We start from the raw sequence: 23051 nt of genomic DNA on the forward strand, positions 1-23051 counted from the left end.
GAGGAACTCCAGCATCTGAAAGGGAAAAAAGGCCTCCATTGTTCAAATGCGGCTCTAGTGGAAAGAAAACAGGGGCTTTTTTTTTTTTTTTTTTTTTTTTTTTTTGAAGAAAATAACAGGGGAGAACTAATGGATTGCAATATCAATCGTATAAACAACCTCGTCATTGAGACTTGTGTTTGTTATTTCTAAAGAGGATAGAGGTGTTTTTTTTTCGTGCCTCTTTAGGTGAAAGTGTAAAGTCTCTGCGAGGAGTTGTGCTCGCTTTGAGGAGGTTATCCTTTCTGGGTCTCTGAAGAGGCCTGCCGAGCTCTGGCGTTTGATAGGAATCAGCTGTAAGAGGGATGGATATTGCCGTGCGTTTTCCTGCTGCACTCTGTCAGATAACTTTAACAGTTGTCTCTCCCCACAATTTTCCTGTCAAACTCCACTGGGAAATTAAGTCAGGAGAAGTAAGTGCTCAAGTTATCCAACTCTATCTTAAAGGGAGTGCTCGGTGTTTTTAGAGACTTGGCAAGGAGAACCACGGGACTCGCATTGAGACGTCGCATCGAAATTCAAAGAGGTTGTAGCTTCAGCTGAGAGATAAATACGGACTTCAGAGCTTTTGACAACTCATTGAAAGATTTCATCTAAAGCTTTCCTGAATGAGAAATAATTTGGCAGCTTACTAAAAATACTCAGTTAGATAATCTCTCTGACTCTCCATCCAGTACAGATAAAAAAAAAAAAACCCTGCCTCGGACTATTTGAACCAAAAAACTCAACATTTCATCACTCAGCACAATGAGGCGGTTTGTCCCAAAAAAATGCACCACTGTCCAAATATTTCATCCCGTCTGACGATTGATAAAATCCCCATGGTTTCAGTGTGGTTTCTGTATTTTCGCCACATTCTGAAAATGTGGTTAGATTGGCCATAAAAGACTGTTGTACAGCGCAAGGATTTATGGTTACTTAATACAATTCAAACAGATCTAAATCAAAAGACTATTCCCATCTAATCCTACCTCGTTTTAATCTTCGGGGCTTTAAAGCGTGAGTCATATGATTTTAGTGTTATGCTAAAAACCACAGCAGCTGGTGAAGATTTTTCAGCATAATTACCAGACAAATGTTGAAATCAAGTCAGACGCTAGAAAGTGCTCCGAGTTCATACCTGTGCCAAGCCTGAACAATCCTCTGCATTTGTTTTCAGGCGGCAAATGCTCGCAGGATTGTAGCCTGGATCCGCATCAGAATAAACATGGTGATGAACGATCGCGGGATGCATGTGCCGGTTTCATGAGTGGTTTCATGTAAGTGAGCGCAGCAGCTGTCGAGAAAATAATAAAGTTTTTTAACAAATGAATTCATGCATAAGCACCAAAAAACGTGGTTGGTTGGTCTCAAACCTTGCACCAAACTTCATTCAAATTTCTTGCGTTTTTGACACGGCGCCAAAGGAAATACCTTAAATATTTCAAACCTGTGCTCTTGTTCCTTTAAATGCATGTTCACCGCATGTGCAGACACATAACCTGTGAGACAAAGCGACAAGCGTCAAACACCCCTGTCAGAAAGACCATGCACGATATCCTAATTTTTATCTTCTGTGTTGCCTTGCAGCAGTCTAGCTTGCCAATCACGATTAACCCTTGAACGAGTAATATTCAATGCTTTGACCTTCAGTTTGCAGCGCGCTCCAGCTCCGAACTCTAAACGTCTCATCAGCACCAGAAACAGTTGTGAAAACTCTTTCAATATCGCTCAGCATTGATGTTTCTCGTCCCTGAGGATAGCCGAATATCAGCCGTGCCCTGTTGTGGTTCTGATGTGGACTGAAAACATGCTGAATATAGATTTTCCCGGTTTGTCCGTCGCTTTTATTGAGAAAATCTAGGCCTCCGTGAAACTATTCCCCTGCAGTATTTTGAGTTAACGGACATGTGTGGAAGTGTACTGCTGTTAGATATCTCCCCTGAATGTCAGAACCTGCACTGTGAAGCATCAGAACAAGAGTCCCCCCCTTCAGCAGTGAGCCCGAGGCTTCACCAGCACTTCCTCACATCCTTAGAAAGTAGAGTCTTAGTGGAGCAGACCCGAAGGCTTAATGTCAGCAAATTAATTATGGATTCACCCAATTAGTTCACAAACTACACTGTGTTCGAGGGAAAATGATCATTCCCCCAAATGACTTGTCTCTTCAGTCTTTTCCCCAGCGTGCATTGTGCCTCTCTCAGAACCGTGCGTGCGTGCAGCATGTGTGTGCGCTCGCCGGCATGTGCGAAGCGACACCCAGCAGGCAGGTAGCCTGACCTTTTTAATTATTCAATCCCTCGAACTCATCCACCGACGCTGTCTCACTCTGTCTCCAGTTTGGCTTTTTAGCAATCTCCCTCCTGTCCAAACATATTTCCGTCTGTCTTTAAACAAAAGGAAACGGCTTCTCCGCTCTGTTCTTAAGGCTCTTCCAAATCACACTGAACTGTGTCAACACACCAAGTGATACTGGAACTGTAATGACTGCTTTGACTGTGCGAGATTGCCTCAGATCCATAGCCCCCCCTCCCCCCCTAAGTGTCTAATAAAGTAAGTAATCACTGCTTTCTAATGAGAATCTGTCAGGGGCGGTGCTCGTATCTGTTTACCAAACCAAATTATTTTCTTAGTTTGGCAAAGTCAATTAATCACAGAGGAGACAATTCTGTTAGTGTTTGCCTCTCAATGGGAAGATGGATTGCAACAACACCGGTGTCATCATTAAATTTCATCGCATTACAAGAAGATGGCGTCGCAAATTAATTCAATTTGACTGTTGTTTTTTCACATTCGCTCATGGTTTAAGTGGTAATGTTGGGCGGAGGCTGAAACTAGGACTGCAGCTAATGAGTGTTTTCATCATGGATCTGTGAATGACCTCTGATTAGTCAAAAGGTAGGTTTTAAGAAGGTCATAAGAAGATTTTCATGGTAGAAAAACAGATGGAAAGTTCATGTTTCTGCTTCATGAATGAAAAGCAAGTCAGATTGTTGCTGCCTTGGCATCAGGAGATGAATCGGTTAATGAGCTAACTGCTAACCTTTTGGGAAATGACCTCCGTTCTGCAAGCTAGGTTGCAATAGATCGACTTGTCCTGTCTGCATCAACAAAGTATGGCATCAACCACATTTGAATTTACAGTGAAAAAAGATGTTCAGTTGACAGAAAGGATGCAAATCCCTATATTTGCTAAATTGCTATTACCATTTAGAGATTTGGGGGAATAACACTAAATATGAAGGTAGAGAAAGGAGATGGCTAACTTAGCTTAGCATAAAGACTGGAAACTGTAAGAAACCACTAACCTGGTTCTGTTTTAAGGTAGTAAAGTCCACCTATCAACATGTCTAAAGCTCCTTCCGCAGTATCACATTCATTTAATAAGTTTAAAATTGTCTTTCAGTCTTTATGCTAAGCTAAGCTAAGCTCAGCTAACCATCTCCGGGCCCCAGCTTCATATCTCATAACAGATAAGAGAATCGCATCCCTAATCTCATTTTGCTCTTGGCTGTAAAGCAAACAAAGTCCCAAAGAACTCTTCCTTTAACGATTCATTAACAAGCTGCTGCTGGTTCATTTTCAGTCAGTTTTCTGACTCGCTGAAACCATTCCTGTGTGTGCATTCGTCTCCATCCATTGTGCCGTGTCGAGCTCCCCCTCCCCCGCCCCTGCAGACGCTGCTCGGACAGTGATCTCTGTGTGTTGCTGACATTGAGCAGAGTTTGTGGACTGTGATTGTGCTCACAGCAGAGCCGTCCTTGGGAGACAGAGCCGGCCGTCACAGATATGGATTCCCACATTTAATGTCTCGGCCCCTCGCACACAAATGTTTCTCTTTCAATGAGCTGTCCTGCCCCACAGGCAGAGAGTTTTATCGATCATCTGACTTTTAATGCCTCTTAAATATTAAGATTCATGTATATGACCTTTGTGTTTGGATTTAGAGCACAAAATCCCTGCTCAAATGCCCTTTGCAGGCCCTGCTGGCTGCACTGCCAGCTTTGTTGTAATTTTCCTTTTGAACCGTGGAGAAATTGTACCCAATTTAATAATTTTTTATAAGAGCACGGGGGGTCATGCTTGGCTGTATTTTTCTAAGTTTTGGGACCACTCTCTGCTTGTAGCCGGCTGAGGAGAAGCATGAGTGCGGCAGAAAAGGAGGGGAAAAGAAAGGAGGATAAGAGTTGGGGAAGGGCTGGCCTCTGCGTGGGTCTTGTTATCCACTGTGAGAGCTCTTTTTCTCTACTTCCCTCCCTCTCTGTCACACGCACACACAAGCGGACAGCCCTGGAAGAGGGCCCGGTGATTGATGACTCCGTGTGAGAGACCTCAGAGGCAGCAGCACTACAGAGAGATGGACAGATGAAAAGGAAGGAGGAGGGACGGAGAAAGCAACTGAAATGAATCAAGTAACGGGGTGAGGCCTCCCAGCAGCCCGTTAACATGCTGGAGCCAGAGGAGTGCTGCCTTGATGCAAAGACACCCTCCAAGTGTGCAGCTTCCTCACTATTTCTGCCTGAACTCGACCCGAGTCCGATGCAGTCTGTGGTACCCTGTCAATTAATGGCTGTTACCATGTTTACCGCTTGCCTTGCACCGTCGAGTGGACTAGCCCGGCTGTCAGGACCGAACCCGACCCGGACATCCTTGCCGGGTATCGACCCTTTGTTCCTCCGTCAAAATTGCTCTTTTTTTTTTTAGGTTTCTTATGAAAAGACAGTTAAAGATACTCTTTGGTGTTTTATTAAAATGAGTTTTGAAGTTTGAGTTTTGGTGTTGCATGTTTTTCTTGCCTCAAAAAACATTCACAAAGCTGATTTTTAAATGTTTTACACATTTTGTCGGCCTGCCACTCTTTGATTATTGTCATAGTTTGTTAACGTCGCAATTATTTTCTTGATTAGTCAGTTGTTTGTTTGTTCGATGAAACATCAGAAAATGGTGAAAAAGGCATCGCCCAAAGCTCATGGTGTCAAGTGGGAAATCAGAGATAGATCCAAATCAATCAATCAATCAATTTATTCCTGCAGCTCTAAACTTGTGTATTCTTTTCATCCATGGCGGCTAGCTAACAGTTTTCTCCTTTACTGCCTTCTCGAGCTTCTTGTTGAATTTCTTTGCACTTTATCGCCACCTGCTGTGCGGGCAGAACTGTGTGTGGCATCGCCGACATGCTGCTATGATAAAAACAAAATAGGGACCCACTCAGAAAAACATGGCATTGCTGGTAGTCAGGAACGCGACAGGGTAATTGATGACGTAGCCCTGTTGCTAATGTCTGATTGCACACAGAACCCTTTCTAACACTGAGAACTGAGATTGTATTGAGACTGTAAATGTCAGGATTTCGGTGTCCGACGCTGCACGTTAGGAGCTTAGGCTTCTTTTCTAAACAATTTGTTCAGACGTCCAGCGAGAGAGAACTGCAGCGCTGAGAAGACAGAGGTGTTATCTGAGACTATTTCAAACTGCGTTTCTGGCCTGCTTCAGATTTGCAGGCTTCGATGACGGCTCAACGTGAACATGTCTCAGAACTTAAACACTCGTCTGGATGTCTGAATTTGGTCTTTCGTTGTGTGGCGCTTTGTACGAAATGTTTAACAATCACAGACAGCCTCTCCGGAGCAACAACGTGGTGCACCTCCGTGGGGATCTACAGTAACAGACATCCATCAGAGGAATATCAGATGTCTGTTAAGCATGTGGCTCAAGGTGCTGCTCCCTGCACACCCCGGTGTGATGGGTCTGCATGAGCCAATATGTGTAGATGTGTCCTGATAGTGTCACATTTCACAACCACCCACACCAAACCCCGAGCGCCAGACCCGACCAGCCAATTCGGACAAATTACACAGACGCCTGAGGAGAGGGCAGACTCGCATCCAAACCGCCCCGAGTCCCCGCGGAACACGAGGGAGGGTGTTGTTCTTTGCTGAACTCTTTACCTTCTCCTCTTTCTTCCCATTTCCTCCTTCTAAAATCTGACTACAAAGGACTCATGAAGACTTCAAGTCATGACTTCGCCCTGATGCTTTCTGGCAGAAAGAGATGTTTTCGCGGTCTCAGCAGTTTCTGAGAGGAGAGGCGCCTCTGGCTCTGGTCCTGGACGAGCACGATGGGGAAGTTGAGTTTTCAGTGCAACGTTTCATCCCTGTTGTGTTGCAGTAATTTTACTCCAGTTCTCTGAGATGCTGATCCTGGCTGTGCGCTTTATGTGCTGCCAGTGGAAAAAAAACAAAAAACAAAAAACATATTCCTTGTTTTCTCTCTAAGAAAGATGCTTTTGTACATATATTTGCCTGCATGTCTGTCAGCGGTGCTGAGCTGAAGGCTTTGTCAAGTAGCGTCATCCTGCTCAAATTCCTAAACTTCTGTAAAGCCGATATAATCTGAAATAGTGAGCGCTGCCAGCCCAAATCCTGGTCAGAGTAACTTGCCAGAAATGTGTTTTGTGCTGTGAAGTTGTATTTTTGAAGTTGGAAGAGAGCTCAGAGGAGAAACAGGGATGTGAGGAACTGGCACTGCATTAGTGTAGAGGTGTAAGTGAGATAGTGTGCTCCCCTCTGAGTAGATTTTAACTACCCTCTATTGGCCTGAATGTGTCATTACACGGCAGTCTGTCAACCTTCAGGTGCAGCACATCCACTCAGGAGCTTCTTTTTTTTTTTTTTTTTGTCAGATGATGAATCATCCCCTCGCAACTTCTATCAGCTTCTCTCACATTTGCTTGGATCAACTTTTGTCAGATGAAGAAGCATTTCAGTGCTCGCTTTGGTTTGATCAGCTGTGAGGGCGACACGCGCACACAAAAAAAGGAGGTAAAAGCAGATTGCTATTTGTCTTGAGTCGACATACCTCCAATGTCACCGCGATCAATAAGGAATGTGACGAGTGACGGGTTAGATGGAGCCTCAGATGAGTGTTTGTCAGCGGAGGAAAAACACACTTCAAACAGGAGAAAAGTGGAGCTTTTAGAGCATGGAAGCTTTGTCACTTTTTAGAGCAAATGGAGCACTTTGTCACCAACAGTATCTGAGTGAGTGTGTGTGTGTGAGAGAGTGTGTGTGATGCACTGATTTTCTGTATATCTATCGCCTGCAGCTTCCCGCGCTCTTTGTGAGCAAGAGGCGAAGTGACTTTGTAGTCAAGGATTCTTTAATGCCTTCCCGTGTCACCGGGTTTTTTTGTGCTTGTACATCAATAATGTGTGTATATACAGCGTGTGTGTGTGTGTATGTGTGTGCGCGTCGGTGTTGTGTTTAACCAGGTTTTGTGCCTTTCTTGCAGGTGTATGTGCCGAGGCGGTATGCCCCGGGGAATAGTGCTGACAGTGCACTAGGAGTCTGAACCTTGTCAGTATCTGTGGCTGAGGAGGAGAGGTACCCTGCCGAGCCGTGCCGAGCCGAGCCGTCCCGTGCCGTGCTGCGTTTTGACGCCATGTCCCTGACTGACAAACACAAAGTGAAGAGGCAGCGGCTGGACCGGATCTGTGAAGGTAAAGTGGCGTGCGCGCGTGTCCTGAACTTTTAATTCTGTCATTTCTCACTTGTTTTCCCAACAAACACTGTAGTTCCAAGCAGGGCTGCAGACTTAATAACATCATATTCACAATCACAACTCTGGATTTCACACTTAATTAAACTTGCTCCGGGTGTGTGATATTGATGCTTTTCTGTTTCGAGCTCCGGCGCATCAAATCAAGTGCTCTCTCTACTGGTAAATTGTCTGATAAACTGTAGGATTATTATTATGAATAGAAGCAGCGATTGTAGCTGTTGATGATTTTTGCCTCTTTTAATGGCCAAGTGCGTCTTTTTTGTCGCCAAAGATGGAGAAATAATTCAATAAACGATCGCAGTCTTAGTCGTGAGCAGAGCCATTTTCATCATCATTTGAGCAGTAATGCAGTTAGCGGTGATCTGGTGACACCTTGATATCTTATTGTACACTGAGCTAAATGTGAACACCTTCATTCATCCACATTACATATGACTATTGTTTCAGCAGGCTTTCAGTGACTATATTTAGTCCTTTTCTACATGTGTAAACATAGTAATATAAATGATGTAAAATCACTTCAAAAATCAATTTTAGCCCAGTTTTAATTTAAACGTCTTTTGACCTACAAATCACCATGCTTACTGGGATTAGTTGCATTATTTTGCAAAACAAATTCTGCTGCGCATCCCCTGGCCAACCATCCTCATTGTTATCAGCACAACCCTAAGACCTATTGGTGGTCAATACCCATTGATTGCTGTAATTTCCTCCCTGGCACACAGCACATGTCAGATCCTACAGTAACCAGTGTATAAACGTTGACCTCAGCAGCAAACGGTCATCTGGCGGATGTAAATGAGATTACTGCTTTACTCTGGCCTCTCTGTGAGCCGCTGTTTGTTTGTGTAGGAGTGTCTGCTATGTGACTTATGGTTATGGAGAATCTCTAAACATCTGAACTCAAGTTAGATTACCGCAGGGGATTGAATGGTTTCCATCCTGTCACGGCTGTTTGGAAGCAGCCAGTTTTACACCGTGAACTGCAGTGATTATTAGGCTTTAGGTTGTGGATTACAGAGCAGTGGTGTTGTATTGAAGGGCCTGAACATAGAATAGGAGCCCCCTGCCGTGCACATAGCTACAAAGTCGGCCCAGGCAACAGGAATATGAGCCTTTGTGTGGGTGTGTAAACTGTGTCTGAAGCCTTGTGGATGTGCATTTTTAAACCCACTTGTTTGACTTCGCCCAGTACGCGTGTGTATTTGTGCATGTATGTGTTTGTGTGTGTGCGTGTGTGTCTGTCAGACTGTGTCCTGAGGTAAAATCATCTCCTCTCTGCTGTCTGGGTCCCCGAGAGGCTTGTTAAGCTGCCGGGCCCTCCTGGAGCCAGCGCAGGGAGAGGCAGACATGACTGCAGTGCTGGAAAATGAAGCTAGACGCACCATTACCCCCAGTGCCAGCATATTTGTTTTGCAGCATGATGTAAGCACCTCAGTGTTGCACACGTGAAATGAAGGACATATGCCGCAGATAGTGCTGCCTAAAAACACATAGTTAGGCCAAAGGATCTTAGTTTTTTGCCCCTGACTGCTCAGAGAGGCGTTGGATTTTTGATGCGAAGTAGAGCCTTGGAAATGCATTAGGAGATATTGTACAGTATAATGTCAATGTCAGTCAAAAAAAAAGAAAGAGAGCATATCAGTGCATGATTCTCAAGCCATAACCAGGTTTTAGAGACTCCCTCATCTGCCTCTATTTATTTCCTCACATTTCATTCACTTAACTTTTCAGTTATGTCCTCTTAAAATTGCATCTCCATATATAACACTATAAATGCTATCTCAGACCTGTACCTGCACTCCCAGGTTTGTGATCCTGCTGTAGAATAATAAATCCTTTTTATTTTAATTTTGGATTTGGATTTTCAGCCTGGAAACAGTCAGATTTGAACCAATTTAGTCTAAATTCAACCTTTAAAAAAGCCCAATGTGAAGAGTATGTGTTGAATATAGAACGTAAACTCCTCCTCAGGTTATTAGACCCCCCGAAACTCCCAGAAAAGCAGAGGAAATGTGTCCAGCATCAGGACACGGCTCATGCATGCTGAGGGTCAGATGATAAGACTGATACCACTCTCATGTCTGGACGGTAAATATGTGGCTACCACCGGCTGCTGGTTAGCTTAGCTTAGCGCAGAGACTGGAAGCAGTTCGCCTGGCTCTGTCCAAAACCCTCTAAAGCCCTTTTTTTTTTTTTTTTTTGGCCAGGACCAGTTGCCAGGCAACCAGCAGAGACTTCAGGAAGTTACTGGTCCCGCCAAGAAATGGTTCATTACATAACTCCCTGTAAAATGCTGAATTGTTGTTTTTACCCTTTTGTAAGGATTAAATAAACAAGACACAACGTGTTAATTAGTGAGCTTTAGAGGTGCTGGTAGGCAGATTTTGCTACCTTTAGACAGAGCCAGGCTGATTTTTTCCCCTTGTTACCAGTCAGCATTTCAGTACCTGTACTACCATACTATTTAGAAAGCCAGAAAAACACATAGTATGTCAAAACGTAGAAGGAAAAAGTACGCAGCCCCAGCCTTCATGCTAAGCTACGTTAGCCAGATTTACTCTTGCAGTACAGACATGTGAGTGGTATCAGTCTTCTCATCAAACTCTTGGCAAGAAAGCAAAGAAGTGCATTTCCTACAATGCAGAACTCTTCCTTTGAAATGATTCACTTTACCAGTTTGGGATCGCACATTACTTCGTTAATTGCACAGCAGAGTTTTATATAACGATAACATGACTAAGGTTACGTCAAGGCGGTAGGAATCGGCTGGAGGTTGATAAACAATAACACTGAATAAACCCTAAAGGCGAGTCATAAACGCGGTCGTACATCATATCGCAGGTGGGTCGTTCATTGGTGGAAATCCTTCCTGATTAGAGTTGCGATCCACATCCAGCTGTTGCGTGCGTGTGAGGCAGACAGCTGAGGTAGTTAGTCATTCCTGAGGGAACAACAGTTAGTCTGCTCTGCTTGGCAGGAGCTCAAAGCCCACAGGAGACGCACAGAGAGACGGTAACAGGTGTTGCTGTGATGCATGCAGAGCTAGCTCGTGGTGAGCGTACCTGCCGACGTTCCTCCTCGCGCACACACACACACCATCACATGCGCGCTCACAAAAACACACATACACAAGCTCTCCAGATGGCCATCATACAGGATCAGTGAATCAGTCCTCTGGCGGCCATTGTGAGGGCGTAAAGAAAAAAAAAACAGCTTGTGATTTGTGATTTGTTCATGAGCCAATGACCAGGCAAAGTTGTCTCACTGATTGCATGTAGCGGCGTGATAAGGCTGCCATGGCAATTGTCTCCACGCAAGGAGAAAACACACATGAAGCGAGGCTCTGCTGCTTGTTTCACACACAGGTAAAATACTCGCAGGGCTTATTTGGCTGCTGTCAAGAGTAACTCATCTTAATCCAGGTTCACACTTCAACCAGGCCCGCAGTTGGCAAACAGATACAGACCAGATGAAGCCGTGATTCGTGCTGTCTCTCCTCAATCTCTTTCAAGGGAAAACCTGGACCGTTCTCTTTCGAAAACGTCTGCTGAGACCACCCTCTCTCTGCACTGTCCAACAGAGCTCTTGCCTTTGTTTCTATTGTTTTCCCGACACTAAAAAACAACTCTTGTCGTCCAACACAGTTTCCAACACCATGCAAGGTGTAAATTGTATTTTTTTTTTTATCTTATACCATTGCCTGAGCGCTGCATTCTGGCTGTTACGCATTGGCATTTATGGCAGTGGGATCAGAAATGCAGCATGTAAGGAAACCCAGTGTGTAGATGACAAGGCTGATTAAGCCATTAAAGTCCTTGATATGTATTTAGCATAATCTGGCCTGTCTGCAAATAAGGTGGCAGGGAGCTGGTTGCAACTGTTTTCATCAAAAGCTGCTAGTTAGCTCAATCAAAGCAGCTGCTGGTAAGCATCAGCTTTAATTCAGCGTTATGAGGGATAGAGGGGAGCGCTCTCTCTCTCTCTCTCTCTCTCTCTCTCTCTCTCTCTCTCTCTCTCTCTCGCTCGCTCGTTCCTCTCTCAGGGGTGAAGAGATTCATTTCTGTCATCTGAAGAGATGAGGAGTGATCTGCCATGGCCCATGTTCCTCCCAGCCTCAGGTCCTTTCATGTTCTCAGCTTAATTTGAGCTGAACCAATGTTTATCATTCTGCAGCAACTGGGCCGAGTGGCTGGGAGGGAGGACGGTTCTTCTCCTGATCTCTCTCTCTCTCTCTCTCTCTCCCTCTCTCTCTCTCTCTCTCTCTCTCTCTCTCTCTCTCTCGTTGCTAAGATTGTTGTTGTGCTTGTAGACTGCAATACTGTTTCCCCTCTGGGTTAGATTAGAGCCGCTCTAATCTAGTCAGATAATGTTTTAATCAATATCTGCATTTTATTCATGTTGTGTTACATGATGACACTTGCATAATTAGGAATATATTTTATCCATATGAGCCGCTGAACAGAACATAAAAGTAGTGGAGTAGCCAATTGTTCTTTCCAGTGATCGTTGTTAATTTATGGTGTGTAAACTTTCAACTGAAGGTTGCATTGAGGATAAACAGTGAGATCTTATATTGATTGACTGGCTGTAAATCTGAACATGCAGCTAGCTGTTCGGCTATCCTTACAAGCTATCGATAAGAGAAAATGAGGATGTGCAGCACAGATCGGGAAGACTTCAGCAGTATGTGACGTCTAAAGGCAACATGCTTTGTGGTCTTTTATTTACCAGGTTGTTCTCTAATGAAGCTTGTTTCATATACATTCAGATGTCTGTTGTTTTGCGTCTACCGCTGTCTCATCTGCCGCTGCTTGGAGTAGAGTTTGTTTTTGGAGAAATGAAATGTTTCTCTTTACCTTTTGCCCAATCCGGTCTGTCTCATGCAGGTGGTAAGCCTCGTTCTGAAGTCTTGTTTCTTGCTCGCTTGTTGATATCAGCTAAATATTCAGCCATGACATTGAAAATCTTTCCGTACGCCAACACCACAAACTCTTCCTGGCACTCTTCTCGCCATCGCTCACTCATGTTTTCACCTTCCTGCAACAACTCAGCTCTCGCGAGACTTCAGAACGAGACTTGTGCTGGATCCAGACTTGTCCAGATCAAGCGAAAGGTAAAGAAGACTTTTCTCTGTAGGGGTTCTCTCCATAATGTTGTCAGACCACTGTAATAACGACCTGAGCCTGTCGGTGGCAGCAGCGAGCACTTTCAGTGGACGTACATTGACGGATTACATCACAGCCCGTTTCGCAGATGCTGGCCGCAGCGCTCTCGCTTGATACTGCACCAATTTCAAAAATTGTTGTCCCCATCACTCACTCAGACACCAAAACAACGGAAAATAGGGTCCAGGTTGAAAAATAGTGACGTTTCCCTTTAAGACAACGTTAAACAGTGACGAATAAGTAGCTAAGCGTCTTTTGTTAGATGAAAAAGAGACAATGCAACGGGCTCCAGATTTTGTAAAATTAAAGGTGCAAGAGGACACATTGACCTTTGCAGACCAGGCATTAGCACCACAGGAGATGTATATAAATTTTACCCCCCCAACACACACACACACACACACACACACACATCTCTGCTTATAACCACTGCTGAGTAGAACATATTGCAAAAGTATTCTTTCATTTAACTGGACTCCATATCTTTTTTTTTCATCAGTGATGAGGAGGCAAATTACATTTTCTGTTCTATCCTTTCTTCTCTCTCTCGCTCTCCTTCCCTCCCTCTTCTCTCACTCAGCTGCACACTCCTCTTCTCTCCAAAAAGCAAGCGGGCTGTCGTCTCTCCCTTCTGTCTGCCCCATCTGTGATGCAGTATGGGCCACTGGCCTGATAATGATAGGCAGGCGGAGCGTGGGGCTGTGCACGAGGCAAAGGAGGTAACAAACCAGCCCGCTAAAACGCAAGACGAAACTCTAATCAGTTGCCTCACCAAGTCTACCAGAGGTCTCGCCTTGCTGATAAAAGGTTTGCAGTAGCGGTTCTCGCTCTGCCCCGCGTTCCTCCCACCAATGCAAATGTGCGACATGCTGTGTCATACGCTGTGGAGATGCGAGGCGGTAAAGAGGCGGAGGACAGCGTCTTGATAACACAGCAGATGTGAACGCTCTGAAAGCCATCGGACCAGAATTGGTACCATGTGTTTTTCTTTCCTCATCGCCCCTCCTTCCCCCCCCGTACTTGTGTTAGAGCGAGCAAAGGCCCAGAGGCTCGTTAAAACTTTAATATACTGTACAATCACAGTAATTGAGTAGAATTTTCAAGTTCTTCCAGTCATGGTTTTAATTTATGAAGTCCCCATGAAAGTTTAATGTATCAGCAGTTGTAGAGTTGCAGCTATCTAAATCATTCTGCAGCTATCTCTGCCTGCGCTGCCTGCCAAGTCCTGCCGTTAGCGTCCTGTGCCCTAGAAAGATGGCCAGATTGCTCCAAAGGCATGACTGTTGCTGGACGTCTGTTCAACACATTGTACCTAGAGGTCTTTCACAGAGCCGTACGATTGGCTGCGAGCTAGCAAGCCGAGTGTTGGCATCAATTCTGATGCTGTTCACTAAATATCCACTGTGCAAGTTTGGGGTTTCTTTTCTTCTATTGTATTATTCATGCTAGCAACTACAGGGTCCCTGTTGCTTGATGAATGTAATATAGCATGCTCACTTAATTATGGAGCAGCTCTCATGAGAGGCATATCAGAGAATGTAGACAAGATGAATATGGTACCCCAGCTTCTCTTGCTTATGAATTATGGGAAATGCAGCAATTTGCATGGCAGGAGATATGATATGTCATATCCTTGTTTCGGATTTTGCAGCACTAGCCTGACCGTACTTGAGATGTTTATTATTGTTATTAATATTTTGTCATGAAGAGGGGATCTGAGTGACACACAGCCCTGGAAGGGGCTTATTAAAAGAAGTTATTGTCGGCGATCGCCGTGGAGAGATTCGACTCAGTGATTAATGGTGTGTTTTACAGCTGACAAAAAAGCGCAGGGAGAGTCAGACCTGGGAGGACAGAGCTGAGAAATCACTGCTAGGAAATTGCTAGGTATACTTTACCTCTAATGAAAGAAATCCTCCTTCAGATGTGCATCATCCTGGACTGCCGAGGGCCGGAGGGAAAATGAAACTGTTCTGATTTATTTTTGTTTTGACCTACTTAATGTTCTCCAATTAGGGTCTTCCATAATGAAACAATCGGATTTTGTTTTGTTTTTTTAATATTATATCACGATTGCATCACTTTAGCTCCAAAACGAAAACAAGCTTGTTATAGCATTTCCCTCTGTGGCTTGACAGGTAGTGGGACAACACAAAGAGATAGAGAGACACCGCAGCAGTTTCTTGTCACTCTGAAACAGTAATAAATTTAGCCCGTCTCAGTCACGCTGTCTCTGTGTCTCAGCTTCAGGAGCATCCAGATGATGTCCCTGGCGACTTGCTGCAGAAACTCTTCCTTTAAACCCCCTATTTCAAAGCGCTGAATAGAAATAGGCTTGTAGCCATCCAGTTGTCACAGTCCAGTGCAGTCCAATCATATCCCCGTCCCCTCCTGCCTTGTCCTATCCCACGCTGTCTGTCTTAGAGGTGAAGCAGGCAGCCTCCTGCCTTATCAGCTTTTTTCCCATCACACACTTATCAAAGCGCCCTTTTCTTCTCCCCCTTGCCGCTGTTTTTTGTTTACATTGCTCTTGTCACAGCAAGTAAACACAGTCAGTTATCTCTCTGATGCCAACATCTGAGATAAGCCACATCTGCTCTGTTGTACATCTGGCACATGAAGTGGCAAAGTGCGAGCTGTGAGGGGAAATGCGAGTCGGCTGGTAAAGGTGCGTGCTGCTTCATTTTGGGAATTAAAATTTAGTGAGGCAAGCACAGCCTGGCCTTTATTACGACAGAAATATGGCTCACTGTTCCAGAGATTTTTTCCTCTGTAACTCCTGAATCATGCGGATTTGAGATGATAAGTTGATTAATTCATTAGAGATTTGAAGGAAGATTAGCAGTTCTGATAATTGATCAATAATTGAATTAGACCAAATCCCCACTTTACTGGATTTCTTGCTTTATATGATATATGATTGATTACAAAGACACTGCACAGTTGCTTGTTGTTCTGTCTTTGCCTTCTTGCACACATTTGCCTGTATGGGTATTTGTATGTCAGAGTTCATGTATGTGAACCTGTAGTTGTCCAGTAGAGGCTGTGCATTATCCATCATCCGCCTGGTGCATCTCCTTCTAGTAGCCACCAGGTTAAATCTCACCCTCTGTCGTACTTGCATGTCCAGCATTTGCAACCACTCCCCTCCCCCTCTCTCCAGGGACACACTACAGCAAGCATGTCAGCCCCCAACCTCCCCAGTCCCTCTGGGAAGATTCATTCACACCCAGGGGGATGCCGGCTGTAGGCCACCGAAGGGGTTAGAAATAACCACTAAGCACCGTAAACACTGTATCTTTGCGCTCCGTGAACACATGCAGGGGCCTCAGCAGCAGGCTGGCTGTGTACACTATCTGGTTCAAGTGATGTCACAGGGGCCACTGGATTTAAGCAGGTTTTAGTTTGACGCTAATCCCCTTGTGGCAAACGCTGTGGAGGAGACGACTGTCTCTGCCAATGGCGTGCATCAACCCCATTGGATTAGAGCGTCTCGTCCCCTCCTCCATTCCGTTGGCATTGTCCAGCATGTGTTTTTACCCCCAATTTCTTTACGCTCAGTCTTAGTTTGGAATGTAAGCATCATGGCCAGCACAAGCATGATCCCTGCTGTAGAATGGAATAGAGCCTCGCCCTAAAGGTGTGTTTTTTCTGTCTGCGTGTGTGTGTACTGTCTATGTGTTTGTCATGTTGCGCCTCTGTCCTCATGGATTTCTAATGTTTCCAGGGCTAAATTATTTAGACAGGCTGCCAGCAGGGAGCTACATGATAGCACAGACTTAAGAGTGAGGGGAGGGGGGGGCCTACAGATGCAGATCAGGTAAAGGGGTACCTCATGCTTCGCCTTTTCTCCTCTCCTCTCCACTCCTTCTTTCTGATTGGGGGAGAGTGTAACCGGAGAGCTGAAACAAAATACCCGGCTCTATTTTCCGCTTTTATAGCTGTCCGCTGTATTGTCTTCACTGATGCCTAACTCAAGTGAGCAGTCGCATTTTGGTGGCTCTCTGGGCCAGCGTGGTCCTGAATGGATTGAAGGCCAGAACGACAGGGCCGCAGGACGCTGTCACTACTGTGGCAACATTGCGGGGCGTAGGAATTCTTTGGCACTGGGTGGAGGAGACCGTGGAATGTGCCTTCACCTAAATCTTGGTGAGAAACAGGATCCAGTGCTCCAATCCTCCCTGTACAGGCAGATCCAGCAGGACCAGCATGTGCAGCAGCCACTGAGGAAGAACTCGGTGCCCGATCTGAGTGGCAGCCTCTATCTCAGGCAAATGATGGCAGGCCGGGCCTCTGCACCTCCTCAGGATTACTACCTAGCTGATGCTACCTTATCTGGTCAGCCACCTGAAGAGTCTGGGTTTTATAGGGATAACCAGCACCTGCTCACCAGATCAGCCTTGCATTATGGGCCCAGTGCTGGGGGGGTGAGGCCTACCTGGGATCAAGGACAGGCAAGGGCCACACCTTCCGTGCTGGCCTCTGCTTCCACACCTACCCCCGCGCCTCCTCCTCCCCCTCCCCCTCCACCTCCTCCCCCGCCTCCTCCGCCACCTCCTCCCCTTCCCGTTCATGAGCTGAGCCGTTTGTACAGGGAAACGCTGGGATCTAAGATGATCCCAGACGCCCAGCGTATTGGTGGCAGCTCTCCCTCTCCTGCAGTCTACGGGGTTCAGCCCCCTCTTCCGTTTTACGCTGCTGAGCCACCATCTCTCTCTGCGCGCCAAGCTTATAACAATATCAACAGCTTGCCCCTGAACCACAGCCAGCCAGCTGCCACCAGTTCAGTGGTGGACCCAGCTTCTCAGGGAATGGACGGCGCTCTCCCCCGGGCTTATGGAGCTATAGCCTCCCAGAGGCTACCTTATGACCCAAACTATGACCCCAGCTCAGCCATGATTGCTGCCACAGCTGGAATGAACTCTGGCTTGCCTCCTCAGCATCCCAGCGCTGCAGACCCCAAGAAGATGGTGGACCCTGCCTTTTTGGCTTTCCTGCGAGCTGAAGGTTTGGCAGAGAGTACTATCACTCTCCTGCTGCAACATGGCTTTGATTCCACCGCCACACTGGGAATGATGGAAGATCATGATGTCCGTTCTGTGGCTCCTAACTTGGCCCAGGCTCGTGTTCTTTCCCGTGTGGTGCTTGGTTGCAAGACAGGCTTGCCGGCAACACGTACCCGATCCAATAGCTTCAGCCACCGCAACGACCTTTATATGCAGCCCCAAGGTTTGACCATGGACCCCAACCTGATGCAGCAACCTCCTACCACCATCCAAACTGTGTCCCCCAGGATGGGAGAGTTTCTTGGTAGAAGACCCAGCAGCGCACCCTCCCAACACCTCCTGGAGACCGCCACCTACCCGGGAGCACGGCCCCTGGTAACTGGAGCTTTCCCAATCAGCCCCGGTGGATATGGCGGTGCTGTGACTCAGGCAAGACCCCTCTCCCTGTACAATGCTCATACTGGCCTTGCAATGTCTGCTCTTGGACAACAGCCTCCACCAGCTCCAGGCACCCCTGGACCAGCGCCCAAAACCTTCTCTGGCTCCTTTTCCCCCATGGAGCTGATGAAGAGAGCCCCCAACCTTCCCCCAGCATCGCCTGTAGGAGCGCCAAGTCCCCTTCACAGCCCCCAACTTCTCCGGAAAGGGATCAGTGCTGCTCCTGAGAGTACCATTGTTCCCGTAACTTCTTCCTCCACTCTTCAAGCTCAAAACCTTAACAACACCAAGATGGTGGGACGTCGTACTGGTCCACCTGTCATAGTCTCAACCATGGCCACCACACCAGACACAAGTAATGTCAAAACCCACCTTTCTTACTAATTTCTTCAAACCCTCTCTCCTCTTGTCCTTGTTGCTGCTTCAGATTTTTTTCTTTAGGTATTAAGTTCTTTCAGATTTTTGTTTTGTCGTAGATTAGATGCATAGTGTGATTTAATTCTGAATATTATAGATTTTTGGCATACTGCAAAAATCAGACTGACAGTCTTTTTGAATGGAGGAGTAGCATGTAAGATGCCTCTGACAAGTTAAGCGGCTTTGCTGTGAGAGGTCCTTTTTTTTTAGATTATGCAACTATTTATACATGTATTGCAACAGAGTTGTGTCATTTGCCGGAGGGGATCCTGTCTCATCACCAAGATGAAATATTTCTTACGAGCAGAACTCCAGTTATTGAGGTCAACATTTTGCTGTCGTTTTCTTTCACATAGTTTAATGGTCAGAATTGTTTTGAAGCAACAGTTTGCTTTTGGGTTTGTTTTGTAGCACATCCTTTCTTTTTCAAGGTTCCTTGTACATGAGCTGTTCACTCGTGTTGGTGGAAATTTAACCTTAAATGTCGCGAAGCACTCACAAAACAATCTGGGAAAAACACACTTTTAAAACAGCATTTTAAAGGACGGCGTTCGCTAGATGGTTTCTTAAAATATCCCTGTACCTGTTTTCTTTCAAACAGATTCAGTAATTATCAAAAACACATAAACCTCCAGCACGTCTTCAGTATGTGAAAGTTTATTTCCTTGATGCAGAGTTGCTGTCATTCTATTTTACACTGTACTCTCTCCTAATCATGGGCTTAACTACCTCAAATCCAATTACACTAATTGGATGTATAGTTGTGTAGACTATAATAAGTAACTGTTTTTTATAGCCACCCTGTTGTCTGTTTGAGACTCGGGTTAAGTTGTTGTGTTGGTAAAAGTTATTTGTTTGTTTGCCGTACCTCATAACTCTGTCACTCTCACCTCAGTATTACATTTCCTCTGCTCTGTGCTGTTTTCACTAACGTGCCAACATTTATGCCTTGATTGGCAATTCTTAAGCATCTATTTACATTTTCGAAGAGTGACGGTAAAGAAAGGCATTGCTTTTGAAGGCCTCCTAATCATGCTGCTGCACAATAAGGCAAGAGCAAACTTGCCTTTTTGTTTGTTTTCTATGATGGTGTTTTCTTTTTAAACGACACATTCTGGTAAATGTGTTTATGGTTCATCTTCAGTGGCTTCACAGAGCACATAATTGTGTTTTTTTTTCTTTTTGTTAAGTGACAGCTTTTTATGCTTAGATTACAGTGAGAGTAAATTGTCTAGCTGGGCGTCATCTCTTATTTTTAGACATAAGGCCTTGATTTGTCCCCTTAACAAGTTGATATACTTCCCTGTCGATGAGAGCTGATGAGCTCGGGGAAGAGTTAAATCTTTTAACCTTGCTTTTAGCCATGTAACCCTGTATCTTGCCTGCCTCTCTAATGGGTCTGTGGGCTGCTGCACTTGTTAAAGAGTAATGACTTTTATGAAGTGTCTTCCTTCCGTGTATTGAGGGGAGGTGGGGGTGGGAAGCCCCTTTCCGAGCTTCATGCAAATCTATGCTTGCAAGGTCACAATGCCAGCAGCCCCTCCACCACAACCCCGACTACACTTTTAGCACAACAAACTCATTTGCATGTAGCTGACATTTGTTGCTTCGGTAACTTCATCTGATAATGGGCAGCCCTTGCCGCTGATCGGAAAACATACTTCTTAATTGTGTGTTGCTAGGCAACCTAGGTTTTGGTGGTAATCAGAGATAGATAATCTTCACGTTTAAGGAAAGGGAAAAAGTGGAGCCCTGCATGCAGCGTTGCACATTTATTTTGTGCACTTGTTACTCCTTTTGAGCAGCCATTTGCAGTTTAGGGCAGGAGGAAATTGAGTGAAAAAAATAAGATGTTTCAAGGCACTTAATGAAAACATTTCTCTTAGTCTCTTTCCCTCGCTCCCTCTCTTTCTCTGAACAGTGTACATCTCAAGAGATTGCTTCTCATTTTTGTGCAAAGGCTCAACTAGTGAAGAGCCTCTCTTATTACATGCATGGTGTTTTATGTTCAAACATGCATATTGATGAAAAGTTGACACATTATTCCTTTTGCACCTACTGAATAAATTGGTTGTTGTACCAATACAAACCAGTCTTCTCTTTATCATCTTACATCAAAGTGTAAATTCACACGTAGCCGCTGAGGCATCCACATCTCACAATAGTTGTATTCTTATTTATTCTCAAAGCAGAGTTTGAAAGCAAGGATGTGAGCAGCAGTAAAATCAGCAGCTCCTTAAAATATTTATGAAAAAGGTGCAGGTGGGAGGGCCCTGCCTGTGTACTCCTCTCCGCTGGGCGCTGTCTTGGTTGGCTAAAGCCATAAGTAGTGTTAATAATGGCATTAAACGGTTGAGTCGAGCTTAGTTGCAACAGTTCCCTTCCACCCAAAGTAAGGAGAGCGCGTTGCAGCACTCGCATTGGCCATGGAGTTGTCTGTCAGTAGCATCCCACAGAGCAGCACAGGTGGGTAAACCTAACTTCAATGTCACGTGAAGCAGAATAGCCAACCTGCTAGCTAGATGTCATTGGCAGCTAGCCTGCATTGTGTGCGTGCTTAGTAGATTAACTAAGGTGGAGACTTGCATGTTGTCCACAAATGCCAGCACGTGGTTTCCTAGTGGAGATAATCCACAGAACATCTTCAGCTGTACTTTTCTGGGCTGGAGAATTAGGAGGCGGTGTGTTGGAGGGCAGGGCTTCTAGCTTACAGGAAGGAGAGAGACCTTGGCAGCGGCCCCTTTTAGCCATATGGGATATGTCAGTTGATGTGTTCACCTGTATAAGTCTGGTCTCTTGGTTCCACTGTGCCCAGGTTGTATCCGCTCCTTCCTGGGAGGTCAGTCAAAACATGGCAGTTCTTTTTCTTTCTGACAGGAAGCCATCACTATTGAGGCTGACAGTTATGTAACCTTCCAGTGGATGGTTCCCATGGGGGCCTGAATGGGATTTTAATTTCCCCGCCTGTATTTGGAAGGACATCCACGAGGATGCATGCCTAATGTGCTCTCAGCTGTCCTTGGCTAAACTGCTTTGTTCAGGTGTCTGACATTGATTTCAGTGTGCACTCTTGCCTGTTTTCCACTGGCTAGTCAGGAAGAAAACATTCCCGTGTGTCAGCGTGGCCTTAAACTTTGTTTCTGGACACGTCTGTATTTCTGTGTGTAATAGAGAACAGGTAGTGTCTGTCTTCCTGTGCTGCCACTCTGCTTTTTCATTGTATGACTGTGCTTTGATTTAGTGCTTACGTCGCCTCAAATGCATAACTCTGACACACAATGCTGCCCCCGACTATCCTGCCACACATCTTAGCAGCAGGAAGTGTTTGTCTTTATCTGAGGACGGTTGGATGTGACAGCAGGACATGAGGACAAGACCTGAAGTTTCCTGTATCTGTCTCTTTCTTCCTTTGACCAGCACTTTTTGCTGTGCATATGAAGTCAAGTCAGAATGTATTAGGACAATGATGCGATTGTCACTGACTTATATATTCTGTTTTTTACCTTAATCCAGAAAGGGAAGTATTCCCAGTAAGCTGTTTATATGGCTAATGAGAGATTCTTTTGATCCAATTGATACAAACCATTTCGAGATGCAGTCAATCAATGCCAACACCAAACGACTGCAAAAATGATGGAACTCAATGATAAAGTCTCAAAGTAATCCACTGATCGATAACAAAAACAGTCTTGTTTCATTGGCAAAGGTCCAGAGGATCCAATCCAGTACAATGTTTAGTCCAAAATACTACAATAATCCACAGAAAGTTGCTGCATAGTTTCAAATTTCCCAGCAAACTTGCAAACCTTCACCATTTTTTCCCTCATAACTCCAGTTGGCTTGTGCGCCTAATTGATATGTTGGTTTCAAAATGGCCTCTGCGCGCTCACCTTTCTATTGACAGCTCGCATATCCTCTCCACAGCTGACATTTTACAGATTAAACAATGAATTAATTAAACACGAAAATAATCGGCACATTAATTGATGATGAAAAATAGTCATCAGTTGCAGCCCGACACCCCTAATATAACATCTGAAAGTGCACATTTTAATCTTTTAATCTCACAGTCGTTGTTTTATTTTACTCAAATGAGTCCTGACACAACACAACAAAAGTGTGTGACTGCCCGAAAACTCCCTGACTGCACTGCGTGTCGACCCCTTCCTCACTTAATGGGTAATGGGTTAGGGGCTGTCTTTGTGGAGGGCTAATAGCTTATGTTACCTGTCAAGGAATAGGCTGAGAATTAGAATGGGGGAAATCCTACTGGCCATCTGTGTGTGTATGAGTGCTTGTGCGTGTGCGTGTGTGTGTGTGTGTGTGTGTGTGTGCGCATTCTACTATACAAGCATCACGTGTCAGTGGGAGTCTGTGTCATCCTCACTAATCCCCCCGATATGAATGAGCGGAGGCAGACAGGAGGTTTCGGCTCACATGACAT

General features: G+C 45.2%; 1 protein-coding gene across 5 annotated transcripts in view; it reads left to right on the forward strand.

The window, feature by feature from the left end:
- LOC143338812 (C-terminal-binding protein 2) overlaps nucleotides 1–23051 on the forward strand; it is a 92808-nt gene that overhangs the window by 33108 nt on the left and 36649 nt on the right. For 2 of the 5 annotated variants that reach the window (XM_076759563.1, XM_076759566.1), the window contains exon 2: nucleotides 7309–7516. In XM_076759563.1, the coding sequence (XP_076615678.1) occupies nucleotides 7459–7516 (58 nt within the window). In that variant the 5' untranslated portion in view covers nucleotides 7309–7458. Of the gene's footprint in view, nucleotides 1–7308; nucleotides 7517–14741; nucleotides 18546–21000; nucleotides 21074–23051 lie in introns of those variants that run through there. The other 3 variants (XM_076759562.1, XM_076759560.1, XM_076759564.1) reach the window with 3 other exon arrangements.

Source organism: Chaetodon auriga, chromosome 20 (assembly GCF_051107435.1).
Source record: "Chaetodon auriga isolate fChaAug3 chromosome 20, fChaAug3.hap1, whole genome shotgun sequence".
In the NCBI taxonomy this organism is placed as follows: domain Eukaryota; kingdom Metazoa; phylum Chordata; class Actinopteri; order Chaetodontiformes; family Chaetodontidae; genus Chaetodon; species Chaetodon auriga.